Below are 14,646 nucleotides of genomic sequence, written 5' to 3'. Positions count from 1 at the left end.
ACTTCCTCATAAATATAGTATTATGAACTTTTTTTCCTTACCCGGATGTGAAATATCATGATAGTAACCAGTATCATGAAAGTAAGACGCATTGTATTTAAAAGCATTATGGATAAGGGCATAACTTGGTACAATATAATTAACATGACACTATTATAAAAGGGATAATGGTGTGGGGGTCGCTTTATTCAACAAAGGCTCGAGTCATTCCATTGCAATTATCCACACTTTTCATTCCCATCGATCATCATCCCCCCACTTTCATAGTTGTGCTCACTATTGATAGCGTTTATGTTGTTCTAAAGAAGAATTGAGTCTCCATATGGTTTAAATATAAGAAAGACAAAATATGAATACAATTTTTGGCTTTGAGGAAGAAACCCATTTTATTCTTCCCCAATAGTGAATTCTTCATCTAATGTCTCAATAAAGAGTTGTTATTCTAAGTAGAATTGTATGTTTTTTTTATAGGAAAATGTTAAATATATTTGTCTATTTTTTCATTTTACAAAAAAAGAAAAGTCAAACTATCCTCATCTTCTTCTTTTCCTTACACGGCACCTACAATCATCCTAAAACCTAATTTTTCTTCCATTATTGTTGTAGTTTCATTCCCTTTCTTTGGCTTCTCTTATCTTCCTTGCTTTTCATTTTCATTTTCATAGGTTTTGTTTTTCTTGTATTTTCCTTTCCATATATTTTATAGTTCTTTATATGTTAAAAAAATAGTTTAAATTTGATAGAGCTTGAAAATATAAGGCAAAATAATGACAATTGAAGAAAAAAAATGATAGAAGAAAAAATATGAAGCAAAAAAATCTCAATATATCTAAAGTTTCAATGTTTACATCTCGAACACCAATCATGGCATCTATACTTTAAATATATGAGAATTTTTATTTCTTTATGTTTTTCTATCAAATTTTCTCATTTCCATTCCCCTCATCTTTTCAAATTCTATTAATTTTAAGTTATTTATATTATGAACATAAAGGTAAGAAGGAAAAACGACAACAACAATAATAATGATTTTAACATTTCACAAATAATTTTATTTGAAAAAAAAAAAAATTAGACCATGGTGGAGATAGATTTGGTGGTGTATTAAACATATTCCTAAACTATAATATGTTTTCCATTAAACAGTTGACCATTTGAGCTATTTTATTGTGAGATAAATTGTGTTTTTGCTTTTAGAAATATTAGACTAAAATAAAATATAAATTTAAGTTTAAAAAAAAAAAAAAGACATAAAACAAGCACATAGCATGGTTATTGTCACAAGCACGACTTACCACATGAAGCCTTAATGTTGCATGGTTTGTGTCAAGGCACTAACAATTGGCAACATATTGACCAAAATTATTTTAAAAGCATGTTTTTGGTTTTATTCGTATGAAACACTTCAACAATAAAAATAACTGCAACATATTTAACTTTCAAAAAATAAAACGAGGGAAATTGTTTTCATTTCTCTTCAAATAAATCTTGCGAGTACTTTCTTTTATAGAGTCATTTTCAAAGAGGGGATTTTAAAATTTAAAAGAAAATTATATATTAAATACTATGCATTTACACTATATTATTAAAAGATGGTTGTGCCAAATGCATCTTAAAACTCATGTCTTAACCATGATAAATATCCTTGATTTTATATACAATTTATATAGTAGTTTTAGAAAAGTTCATTATTATTTTTTAATTTGATGGTATTCTAATTCCCTCACTTTTTTTTCATGTATATTTTCAAGTGTTGAATTGCTAAATGGTTGATCTTACAAAAAATTCTTATCAAGTTTTTGAGGACCGATTGATATATGCTACCAAAAAAACAATTAAACATAATGTTAAGAGATAATTGAAAAACGAAAATGAGCAACTGATATTACTACTAATGTATGTTGATGATAAATTAGGATTTCACAGAAGTTTCATTTAAACACTTCATTTTCATATTCAAATTCAATGATATACTTCATTCTAATCTTCAAATCAAACAATCAACTAATACTAGTACTAATTTATGTTGATGATATCTTAGTAATTAGCGGTGTTGATGATATTTATAGTTGTGATTATTGATAATTAGATAAAGAAATAGATATGAAAAGGACTTGAATCAGGACTTCTAATTAACCAAAACTTTGATATTATGTTAGATTACTAGTTTTCCTAAAAGTTTAAGTTATTAGGATTTAGGTCCATGTGTAACACACTTAAAGACCCATGTGAGTTTCATTATTCCCTAGGGATTGACGCATCCCAAGACCTTACAAATATATACATGGCACAGTCTAAATAAATCCTTAATCTTCACAAAGAAAAAAAAAATCAAATTTGATAATGCAAAAGGATGCTTAACACTTGCTTGCATAATATTCAAACCATCGAGGATTAACAATAAACATTTTCAAAAACCCAACTTCATATAAGCACTATAGGAGGTCTACGATAAGTAATAATTCACAATCACGAGGTTTGAGATAGCCTTCATCATCAACAAGCCCAATCAATTCCTTTAACAACCTACCATCATTCATTATCATTAGCAACCTACCATCATTCATTAGCAACCAACTAAGTAGACTTTAAGATACTTGAAAGAATATTTTACCATGAGATACACCTTAAGCTTGCTAGTCTTGTAATTTACATGGATGTTGATTGGACTAGCAACATGAATGGTAGAAAGTGGAAAGTGTCGGCACACTCCAACACATAGTCTAAGTAGATATCTTTTGCTCATGGAGTTGCAAAATTAACATGAATCCAATCCTTATTACAAGAATTACATGTAAACTTCGGTCAACACCAATTATTTAGTATGACAACCTTGGAGCAACCTCACTTGCAACAAATCCTACTTCTTACCTTAAGAATATAACACTTATAAATTAATATTCTTTTTGTTAAAGGAAGTTCATAAAAAAAAAAAATTAAACAAAAGATACATGTCTACAGCTAAATAAACCGTTGACATAATGACTAAAACTCTTTTAACATTGAAGTTTAAGTTATTAAAGACAAACTCACATAATTTCTAATTCTACTAAAAAGCTATGTAAACAAATAAAAACTCGATCAAGATTTATAGCTTATTTTTAATAGTTGCAACTTATCTTTAAAAGTTGTGATTCATCTCCGAGATAATAGTATAACATTAGAAGACCTCTTTAACTATATTATCTATTTTATTAGCATATAAAGGTCAATCATGACATGCACATATCCACTCCTTTATTAGTTTTACTAACACTCTACCAACATTATTAATACAAGGCAACTCTTGAATATCGTCACCAAGGGGGAGGAGATTAATTTATACATTTATTTCTTTTGGATTTTTCATTCATGGATCATAAAGACCCACTAGGTAAAAAAAATTGGTACATCAAAATTAATATAGATGGACAATACCCCTCTTACATTAATATTTACGCGTGAGCAAAGAACTAATGTTTGAAGCAAGAAAAAAGATGGATTTTTTTTTTTGTGTGGATATAATGATCTTTTTAACCTTTCTTTTTTTTAAAAAAAAAATTGAATTCATTTACACATCAACCCATGAATAGTTCATTCAAAGCATTAGATCAAAGTTTTTAATATTACTTATTTTGATTGGTAGTAATGTTTTATCTAGATCGATATAAAGAAAATGAAAAACTCCACAGATTGTTATAGCAGGTGAAAATAGCGATAAATATTAGATTCACAAATTTTTATTACCTTAAATTTTAATTTTTTTTAAATTAAGAATGCAAAATAAGTGTATATTTTTGTATAATTTTTTTTTAAAAATTTTATATGAAAGTTCCTATTTTTAAATATATATATATATATATATATATATATATATATATATATATATATATATATATATATATATATATATATATATATATATATATATATATATATATATATATATATATATTCAAACAATGTTTTAGTGACGAAAATATTTTACCCTTTTGTAGATACCAAACATTTGGACCTTAATAATCAACTTTCTAGTAGGTGAATTTGGTAAGGCAGTGAGACAAGACGTTGTTATAACTTTTTAGATGGGTATAGAGAAATTATTGAGATGAACTTTCACAAGCAGCTGTTCTTGAACTGATGGACAAATGGAGATTAGATGCGAATCTTCGATTTATACAAAAATGTCAAAACCATGCTACAAAGGATTGCTTGTATTCATTAACATTAAAGTATGAAAGTAAATCAATAAATTGAAAAAGTATAGCAACTATATAAAGCCGGAGCATCTTGAGAATTCCATCTAAAGTGGCTTTTTTTGTTGTGACAGGATGAATAATCATATTGTACTAAAAAATCTCTTCAATTATTTATAATCAATTTGGATGCTACCATATTGATCAACGCTGTTTTGGTAATTATTTTCGAAAACGGTTTTAAAAAACAATTTTTGATAACAGTATTTTAAAATTGTTTTATGATGTTTTGTAGAATAAAAATTTGTTTGAGAACCTAAAATGTCTTTAATCGATTTTTAATATTTTTAAATATAATTTTTATATTCAATGTTTTATTTTTAATCATTCTACATACTTATTTAATTATTTTCTTAAACAGCTTTTAAAAAACAAGTAAAAGATATTATCGAAAAATAGTTTCAACCAATTTGGTAATTGTTTTCGAAAATAATTTAAGAAAATAGTTTTTGAGAACAATTTTTAAAAATTGTTCTCTGATTTTTGTAGAACAAAAATCTATTTAGAAACTTAAAATGTTTTTAACCCGTTTTTAATATTTTAAAAATAATTTTTATATTTAGTGTTTTATTTTTAATCATTTTACATATTTGTATAATTGTTTTTTAAAATACCCTTAAAAAACAAGTGAAAATAACAAAAAAAAAAATGTTATTTGAAAACACCTTATTTTTTGTTCTTAAAAATAAAAAATAAAAAAATAAAATTTTTTATTATCAAACATGTTTTCTGTGTTTTTTTGTTATAATAAATAGAAAAATATTCTAAAAAACAGTTCATAAACAAACCTCTATTTTATGTTCTTAAAAACAAAAAAAGAATAAAAAACAGTTTTTAGTTGTCAAAAGTGTTTTCTTATTTTTTTGTTTTGAAAAATAAAAAACTATTCTAAAAAATAATTGACAAACAAATCAAAGACTTTTAGAAAAACACATTCAATATAAAAAGTATTTTTGGAAAAAAAAAATATAACAAAATTTTTAAAAAATATTTTTAAAATTTTAAAAAATCATTTAAAATACTTCTTGACAAAAAAAACACTTCAACTTATGTGGAGGAATTCAAATTAAGCCTTAAGGGAGTTGGATTTGGATTAAAATGTGGAATTCTAAAGATGATGTAATTGATGAATATAAATCAATTGTCATGGATAGATGCTTCCAAATATAGTCTACTTTTCTCTCAATTTATGATGTGAAAGAAAGCTTGCACTTTAATTTCGTATACATCAAGTGATTTCGTCCATCCATTTGTTTGCTTCAATGAAACAAACAAAAGTATACTAACCCACCAAACAAATTAAGACATATTTACATGAAGGTATTTATTTTATAGCCTTTTTGGCTTTTGTGGGATTTTTTTTTAATTTTAATTTTAATTAAAAAATAATTTTATAATGTTTAAAAGATAATAGTAGTCTATAAAAAACTAGGATGAAGTTGATATTATAATTAATATTTTTATGTCATATTTTATACACTATTTTTTTTTATTGATTTTAAAAAGAATTTTTAGCTTATCAAAAGCCAATAGCTTTAGGTGTTGTTTGGGTATGTTTATTGTTTTTATATATATATATATGTGTGTGTATAAATGATAATAACATTTGTAAAATGCAAAAACTCAAAAAAATGATGAGTTTTAAAAACTTTTTTTTAATAAGTCAGTAACAAATTTTACTATTTAAAATTTTATTTGTGTTTTTTTTTCCACTTAATTTTAAATAAAATTTAAAATTAAATAGTGTTTAATAGGGTTAAGTATTAAGTTGTTTGTTTTTGTAATTTTTTTTTTATTTATATTAAGCATTAAAAAATAAAAATAAGCACCAATATGTTACTTTTTTCATTTAGACAAAATTAAATATTTTATTTTTTTATTTAGTAAAAAAATTATAATAAATCATGAAAAAAATAGAAAAATAAATTTAAAATTTGAAAGTAAATTACTTTTATAAAAAAAACTAAAGAAATAAACACTTTAGGTTATTCTTTATATCCTTAAAAAAATATTTTAGGTTGTTTATATTTTTAATTTTTTTGCTGAAAACAATTTGTTTTTGGACTTTAAATTTTTTATTTTTTATAATTTATTATAAATTTTTAACTTAATAGAAAAATCAAAATATTTGATTTTTTTTTAAATAGAAAAAACATTATGATAATTTTTTTTACTTTTTTAATACTTAATATAAATAAAATATTATAAAAATAAATAATTTAATATTTAACACAATTAATTACTATTTAGTTTTATGTTCTATTTAAATTATATAAAAAAAAAATACCAAAGAATTTTTAATGATTTTTAAATTTTAAAAACTTAAAATAGAAAGTGCATTCAAGATTTAAAATTTTTTAGATATGCAATGATCAATTTTATGCTATATATATATATATATATGTGGATGTGAATTGTTAATAGAATCTTAAACTTAGGAGAATAAGATAGAAAATTATTTATATTCAAATTAATATAGTAATTGGTAAAGAAGTTAAGTCACCAAATGAGAGAGAGAGAGAGAGAGAGATTAAACTTGTTCCCCACTCCCCATCACATCCTTTGCATTTCTTCATGGACTATAGACCATATTTGTAATCATTCACATGGAAAAAAAGAAAAAAGGAAAATTCAAAATCAAATCGTCTCAGTGGATAAAACGGGATTCTAATGATAATAATTTGAAAAGTTTACATAAACTGACGAACCTAAGATAAACTTTTAATTATGAGGGGATTGCAACACAATAATGAAGAATGCACTCAAGTTTGAAAGGGGGTGGAGCAGGGGCAAAATTGGTGGAACGTGGATATTTAATTTAGATCATGATTATGGGACTTAATCCCAAAAATGAATCACCTTTTTGTGTGTTTTAAGGATTGAAGGAAAGGGAATGAAAGATGGGGGGGGAGTGTGTGAGCTCCATGAAAGACAGGACTGACATGTAAGTTAGTGGGTAGGGTAGCCCATTTGTTCCCAGAGTGACCCACACACCCAACCCCTTCAGGGAAAACGATAGTACTGAGAGGGTGGGGAGGCATGAGATGGGCTTGGTTTTGCGGGAAAAGGGCACATCAAACCATGTAAACACTCTGCATTATTGAACCTTAGACGAACAACCGAATTAAAAAGGCAAGTCTCTCTCTTTCTCTCTCTTTCTCTTTCTCCCTTGGGGTTGAGAAGTTGAGAAGTTGAAGTAAAGAAAGAGAGCGAAAAGCTCAAGTTAACTCATTCAGACAGACCCATGTTGGGGGTATTGTCTTCTTAGCAAAACATCATCTCTCTGGCGCGCTCTCTCTCTTTCTCTATCTCTACAGTATTGTGCTCTCATCCAGTAAGTCTTGAAGATGCCCAGACCAGGCCCGAGGCCATATGAGTGTGTGAGGAGGGCTTGGCACAGTGACAGGCACCAACCCATGAGAGGTTCCGTCATTCAACAGATTTTCAGGTTCTGGGTCTTCTGTATTTTCTCTTGGTTTTTGGTTCTGGGCGGTTTTCTTTGTTCACTTTCTCAATGCCCACCATGTGTTTGATTAGGGTCGTCACTGATACTCACAGCTCCGCCACTAAAAAGAACAGGGAATGGCAAGAAAAGCTTCCTATCGTCGTGTTGAAAGCTGAGGAAATCATGTACTCCAAAGCCAATTCTGAGGTTTTCTCTTCTTGGTTTTGCTTTAGGATCCGTTCAATCGCTGAGAAAATGTGGGATTAAAGAATTAATTAAAATTTGAAGGGTGGATTTTTATCCTTGCGAACCCTGAAATGAAAACCTCCCCTCAACTGAGTTTGATACAACTTTTTGGCTTAATTTGGTTAAATTCACTTTATTGGGAGTCAGAACTGCAAAAAAAAAAAAAAAAAAAAAAAAACATAGGGTTCGAGCCCAGATTTTATTTTATTTTATTTTCTCGGTTTTCTCAGCAACCAAACGGACGGTTATAGACTCGAGGGTATTTCATACATGTTCAGTTTTTTTTGTTTTTTTTTTTGTTTTGTAATTTTCTTTCTATTGCTCAGACCGAATATATGGATCTTGGAACTCTATGGGACCGGGTGAATGACGCCGTTAACACGATAATTCGGAGAGATGAGAGCACTGAAACAGGAGAGCTTTTGCCGCCATGTATTGAAGGTACCCATTTTTTCCTCTATTGGATGATCTTGATCCAGTACCCAAATCATGCAATGTGGGTTGTTCTCATCTTTGAAGTATATGAACTCAAGCTTAATGTTATTTACAATCATAGGTAGTTTGTAATGAATAGAATAGTTTTGTAATTTTTATGCCTCATTTTTTCCTTCCTTTTGTTGTTCAGCTGCTCTCAATCTGGGTTGTGTTCCAGTAAGAGCGTCACGAAGCCAAAGGCACAATAACCCAAGGAGTTACCTCACCCACAGAACACAAGAACCCACGTCTGTTTCTCCTAGAGGTTTGGATAATGCTGTCAGTGAACGATGCCCTCAGTTACCGCCACCCAGTGTGGGCAATCAACTAACCTTTGGAAGATTGAACATGGATTCAACCCATTTGGCTTCGGATTCTGACAGACATGTAACTCAGAATAATAGCCTAGCTACTACTCGTAATTTCCATTTTCCATATGAGAACATCCCCCTTGGCGGCAACCAATCCATGACAGTGGAAACTAACACTCCATTGAACTTTGGTTCAGTTTATCCCTTGTATTATGGGACTCATTTTCAAAATGAAGAGTCCCATTTAGGCTTCCAAATGCCTGAAACTGCAAATGCTAACAGTGTCTTTGTTGGCACACCAGTTGGGACATCAATTGCAGAGCCTTCTGAAATGGGTATCATCTTGCAGAACTTATTCTCCAGTGATGGCACTGAAAATGTTTTGAACAAAAACGCTCAAGAAAATTTCAGGGGCACTTGTGGGAAGGAACCCGTGGCAGAATGCGATTTATCCTTGAAGTTGGGTCTGTTCTCAGATCCATGTATGAGAAAGGAAAAATTTTCAGCACCTGACACTGAAGATGTTGGTTCAAGTAGTTCTCAAGAGGGGGCTAAGGTTAGTGGTCTATCTCCTGGGAAAAGCAAGGGGTTTTGTTTCTTTCCAAGTGAGACTGCTAATAGCCCCTTTGGGTCCTGTTCGAATAAGTGGAATTCAGGGGATGAAGGGCAGAATATGGATGCAACAGTGAGGAAGCGTAAGGCACCCTTTAATAATGATTTGGAGGGTGGGCAATTTTTCTTGCCACCAGAGATCCGATCTGACCATTTTACTGGTCGAATTTAAAGGCCAGGTTTGTAGGCAACCTTTTGTCGTACATGTTTCATTTAAATCTGAGTTGCCTCAAAATATGTTATTGAATTCTTTTCCTCGGCCCCTATTTTTATTGAGCTCTGACTGTGAAATTTCACATGCTGATCATGAGTTATGAGTTGCAATAGTGCAAGAAATTGAATTGTAAATAAGGTCTTCCTTTGTTCATGTCTGGCAGTTGATCACTAGATAAACTAAAAACAGGACTTTGGCAAACCAAACTACCTAGACCATCGAAGCACTTATTGGGGTTAGATTTACTTCACATTCAGAATAATGAACTTCATAACATCAAATTGCATGACCTCTAGTTCAAGTTGAATTAGAGCTGTCTGAAATAGATAAATAAACACATGGATAGAACAATAGCATGGAAGGATGAAGGGGGGTAAAGTTCTAAACCTAGAAGAACAGCTGAGTACTGTTTGGACCAGTCTGTTGAAAATGTCATCCAAAATTGCTTGGGGCCTCCATGTGGATGGTTCGTTCACTTAGTATAAGTCACTTCATAAAGAGCACTATTTGGGACCCTGCTGGAATCTGAAAATCCTTGGGAGTCTCCATCTGTGTGGCTCCTTCATGTTGTAGGAACTGCTTTACACCAGTTGAACAAATACATCACAAGTTGAGCATCTATTAATGAATATATTTATCTAAGAATTGAGGTGAGTGTAGCTGTAAATGGTAATCTGGAGTGCGTGGCATTGGATTAAGGTCACTTCTAAGACGAGGTATAGCCCAAATCTCTTTTGCAATAGGCCAAGACAAGGCCTTTTCTTTCTCTCATGTTTGTTGTTGGTCTATTTTTAAATCAGTGGGTGATAACTAGTGAAGCGTTTTCTTTGTATATTTGTCATTTATGTGATGTGTGATGTAAATAGGCTTTGATAGGTAATGCCTAGATGGTACTGTACCTGTGATGGAAAAAGAGACCCTTTGGAGACCAGATCTAGTCTAGAAGTATGGTTGTGCAAGGGGGAATGGATTACCCAACAGTTGAAAGGGACCCAGGTGGAAGTGTAGGACAGATCATGGTTGATTTTGCAGGTTTGGTTCAGAGGTCTTTTGTTGTTGCAATTGTGAGGTTTTCTTTCTAGCATGATGTTTTTAGGTTGGATGATCCACTGAAAGTTCAGACTTGGGGCTTTAGTGTGGCATGAAGATATTTTGATTTGGGATCTTAGCTTGTGGGATGGAAATGTAGCCTGATGTTTGTAGGGTTGCTACATGATTGGGGTTGGAGCCATTTCGATCTCTTTTCAATATGGTTTATTTTGTGAAGGTTGTTACAGACGGGGATGACTTCATACAGAAGCTGGAGCAGAGGAAGGAGTTTTCCTTCACTGCTCAAGTTAGTGTTTTTTGCTGTTGTTATCGTTATGTGGAAGGTTGTTCATGACATCAAGGCCCCATTGGACATAGTCTTTTGTTTTGGCTTTAGCTAAAAGATGGAGTCAAAACTAAGGCCATAAAACATGAACTAGCTTCTTGCATGGACCAAAATAAAACTTCTAGGAGAAGCAACATTTTTTTGACTTTTATATTAAGCTCTTTTTTAAGTCTTACCTAAGCAGGTTCTGAAGCTCTCATTGAGCTTAAAAAAGAGTTTGACTTCTCTAAGGCCAAATCAAAGAGGCCCTAATAAATTGGAATGGAAGTAGCATACTAAATCTTGTATGTGCAAAATGTGACATGGAATTAGCTCTTCATCTTTTACTCATTTTCCTGTTTCAGAGGGAGCTAGGGAATTGAATCTTTTTTCTCTTCTGGGTGCAGAGTGTTCTCTTTCTTTGGATCAATTTTTTAGGATTTGGGGATTCATTGGGAGAAGAAGTACAGTGCCTTAGGACGTGGCCTTTTTGTGCTGTTAGTGAATGAGAAGAGAGTGGTTTGCATATAAGTTGAAATGAAATATTTTAAACTCTCGTTTTGTTGACAAAGAGGTTTTAAACTCTAGACTTTTTGGGTGGTGGTGGGGTAGGGGCTTTTCACATTTGTTTAAAAGTGTCATTAATATCTTCATTGGAAAGCCACAATTTTGAGCATGTTTGAATTTGTGTGTGCATAATAGAATTCTGATATATTTTGTCAGAGAATGGTAAAGTTTCTCGATTTTGTGTAAGCCACACTGATTATGTGGCAATGAGATGTATAGGTTGAAGCTGCCTCACATATTGACAAAGGTATTTTGATATGATATTGGATGTTTATTAATTTAGATATACTCACATGTTCTCACATTGGAGTGTGGAGGCAACGGATAGGAAGTGTAAGGCACCCTTTAATTATGATGTTGAGCTTGGGCAACTTTTCTGGCAGCCAGAGGTCTGATGACCGATCTTATTAGTGGAATTGAAATTCTAAGTTTGTACACAAGCTTTTCCTCTAGTAGCACCTATTCTTTGAAATACCAGATGCTTCAAGATATGATGTTGCTGTTGTAAATTTGCAATGCATATTTATCTTTTACTAAATGCAGCATACAACTCTTGTATTTACTTTCCAGGAGTGCCTGTTTCCCTTTCTTTCTTACCATGGCAAGTTTTTGTAAGACTACTCTATTTAGAAATAAATAGTGAGGCAATAGAAGAGCATCCTGACCCATTCCTAGACTCTCTAAGATCCTATTTCAAACGTGCTCCCATTTTGAGTTGAGAGATAAATAAATGGGCACATCCCATTGCACTGATAAGGAACTTTATAGTGGCTCAGAGGAGATTATGAGGTCCTATTGATTATACTGGGAAAAGCATGTTAAAAAAAAAGCTTGAATTGTGTGATCTTTCCCACCACCCCTGAATGGAATTGTAGGGGGTGGGACGCGAATTTTGTAGTTCTTGGTGTATTAAGATGCATAGGGAGCTCCAGTGTATTCCTCCATTTAGGCCAAACCTAAGAGCTAAGATAGTCCTTCACACACCGAAGGATGATGCATGGATTCTCCAGAGAGGACCATGAAGATCTCCCAGACCACCCAGATAGTGATGCTGATTATGTGGTAATGTGGTAGAAACTAAAGTTACATAATTTGATAGTGAATAATTAACTTAATATATCATGCACCCAGGTGTCTTCATAGCTTACATAAGACATACACGTAAACATATTATGTATTTGCATATTTGCTGGTCATTTGAAATTATGGAATTACTTATGAAATGAGTTAGGCAGGTCTGAATCTGATCCCTGCAATTCATCGTTGATAACGATTTTTAAGATACCTACATCTAGATTATTGGAATTCAACGTCTACATTGCACCTATGAATTCTTAATCTGTCAAACTCAAGTATAAATCAGTCCCACAATCCACTGGATTTTAAGGGTTTCTGAAGTCTGATTCTTCTATCCTGTTTCAGCCATCTGAAATTGTTTTCTTAGGAAGGCTTTGGCCTTCAGCTCTAGACTGTCAAAAACTTGACTAGTATTTAAAACCATTGAACAAACAAGCATTGAAGTTAATTAATGATGATGGAATCAGATGTCTCTTTGCTGTTAATATTTAGCATATTTTAGCTGCAAGAGGGTTCCTAATTATCTTATGTGTAAATAAAAGAATACCCTTAGAACTCTGACATCAGAAAGTTGTCGGTGATCGCAGATTTGATCCTGAATGACCTAATCAACCCTCCTGTCATTCACAATTATTTAGCAATCCAGGAGCTGTAAACAAATCTAAATACTGTTATAATTCAATCCAAAAACAGATACATTATTCAAGTGAATGATCACCACTACTGTACCAGGACACTAAGACAGAACACAGAAAATGTGGGAGATTTATATGGAAGTCAAGAAAGAGATGGCCATGACCAAGAGCATGGTGGTTACAGCACCAACGGTGAGAGATGTGGCAGATGAGATGCTGATGGTGACCTTCTGGCCAAGTGAGCAGTGTGGACCGATGGTGCAGATGAAGTACTGAGGCTCTGTAGAATTCAGAGTATAATTTACTGGGCTTTTTGCTTGGACATCATTGGCTAATACATTGGTTGTGTTGCAGTTATCATAAACGTCCTTGGATACCCTGGCCACGGTGTGTTCTCCAGTCCAATTGAACACTAGAGAAAATGAAAAAAAAGAAGGGAAAAAAAATATGCAGATTAGGTGAGCAAGTATGGATGAAGGAATGATTTAAACTCTCTAATCACAGAGACTCTAGACAAGCAGAAGAAAGCATAATATTCCAATTCAATCCATCTTCTACTGGTTTTATTTGATCTATTGTATGATTATCATGATGGAAGAGCTGTAAAGTTCTAGCTGATTTCTACTGAGCAAGAAGGGAGGGACAACTGACCAAAACCTACAGAATTCAGAGAGGACCCACAGATATCCAGTGCTTACCAATGGTGTCGCCAAGCTTGAAATCCTCTCCACTAGCCCAGGTCGTGTATGCAGACTTGCCTTCAGCAGGAATAGACCATGATATATTGCCTCCAACATGGTGTGTATCAGCTGCTGCTGCACCCTGGAGAAGAACCGCAACAACGATCAAGCACCCGATGATTTCAACGCGAGCCGCCATGTCCCTCTGTGTGTTCCGCAGGTCGCTCCTGATTTCCAGTGGTGTAGTGTGTGATGGGATAAGGGAAAAATGCAGTCCACATACGCTTATATGCAAACTCGTAGAGATGTTCAAATTAATCAAGCGTTTGACTGACTCCAGCTTTTGGCGTATTCAGTGAGTACTTTTGGTTTTTCCCTTGTTACAAGGACGCGCTATTATGAATATGGTATGCAATACCTCCTCAGTAAACAGGTAACTGAAGTGGAACGGTGGAAAACTTTCTTCTAAACAATACTATTTTTCTTCTTTCATGGTGTTTACGCTGATATAGAAAGGGGTTGAATTGAATGGGCTTCTTCTAGATGCGAGATGCTGTCTTTCAAACGAAGGGTCTGGTCTTATACTGCTGGTATTTTTTTTACTCCTAATGCGGACTTGGTGGTCTGAATGATATTAAAGTATGTGGGATGCAAATATTATATTTCGCTCTTGTCGTCGCATCGAGATGCCTGTTTATATAATAATCTTGACAGGGAAACGACTAGGAAGACGGAGAAAAAAGTTTGACAATTCGTTTTTGATGATTAATGGAGTAAGGTTTTAAATTAAGGAGAG

At 32.2% G+C, this 14,646-nt stretch overlaps 2 protein-coding genes across 4 annotated transcripts; one reads left to right on the top strand and one right to left on the bottom strand.

The window, feature by feature from the left end:
* Positions 1–7,228: 7,228 nt before the first annotated feature.
* On the top strand, positions 7,229–14,640 carry LOC117925401. Of its 3 annotated transcripts, XM_034844401.1 has the most exons (5): positions 7,229–7,683; positions 7,773–7,887; positions 8,253–8,367; positions 8,552–9,502; positions 13,123–14,640. In XM_034844401.1, the coding sequence occupies exons 1-4, from the start codon at positions 7,583–7,585 to the stop codon at positions 9,493–9,495; spliced, it is 1,275 nt and encodes a 424-aa protein (XP_034700292.1). In that variant the 5' UTR covers positions 7,229–7,582; the 3' UTR covers positions 9,496–9,502; positions 13,123–14,640. The 3 variants fall into 3 exon arrangements, with proteins under 3 accessions (XP_034700292.1, XP_034700291.1, XP_034700293.1); XM_034844400.1 differs by lacking the exon at positions 13,123–14,640 and having other exon boundaries at positions 7,230–7,683; positions 8,552–9,690; XM_034844402.1 differs by lacking the exons at positions 7,229–7,683; positions 13,123–14,640 and having other exon boundaries at positions 7,779–7,865; positions 8,552–9,690.
* On the bottom strand, positions 13,188–14,075 carry LOC117925404 (umecyanin-like). The gene is made up of 2 exons (XM_034844403.1): positions 13,869–14,075; positions 13,188–13,582 (listed from the first exon to the last, which is right to left on the bottom strand). Exons 1-2 carry the CDS (start codon positions 14,047–14,049, stop codon positions 13,302–13,304), a joined length of 462 nt encoding a protein of 153 aa, XP_034700294.1. The 5' UTR covers positions 14,050–14,075; the 3' UTR covers positions 13,188–13,301.
* Positions 14,641–14,646: the final 6 nt, after the last annotated feature.

This window comes from Vitis riparia, chromosome 11 (assembly GCF_004353265.1).
Source record: "Vitis riparia cultivar Riparia Gloire de Montpellier isolate 1030 chromosome 11, EGFV_Vit.rip_1.0, whole genome shotgun sequence".
Taxonomy (NCBI): Eukaryota; Viridiplantae; Streptophyta; class Magnoliopsida; order Vitales; family Vitaceae; genus Vitis; species Vitis riparia.
This window is presented reverse-complemented; position numbering and strand designations above follow the sequence as displayed.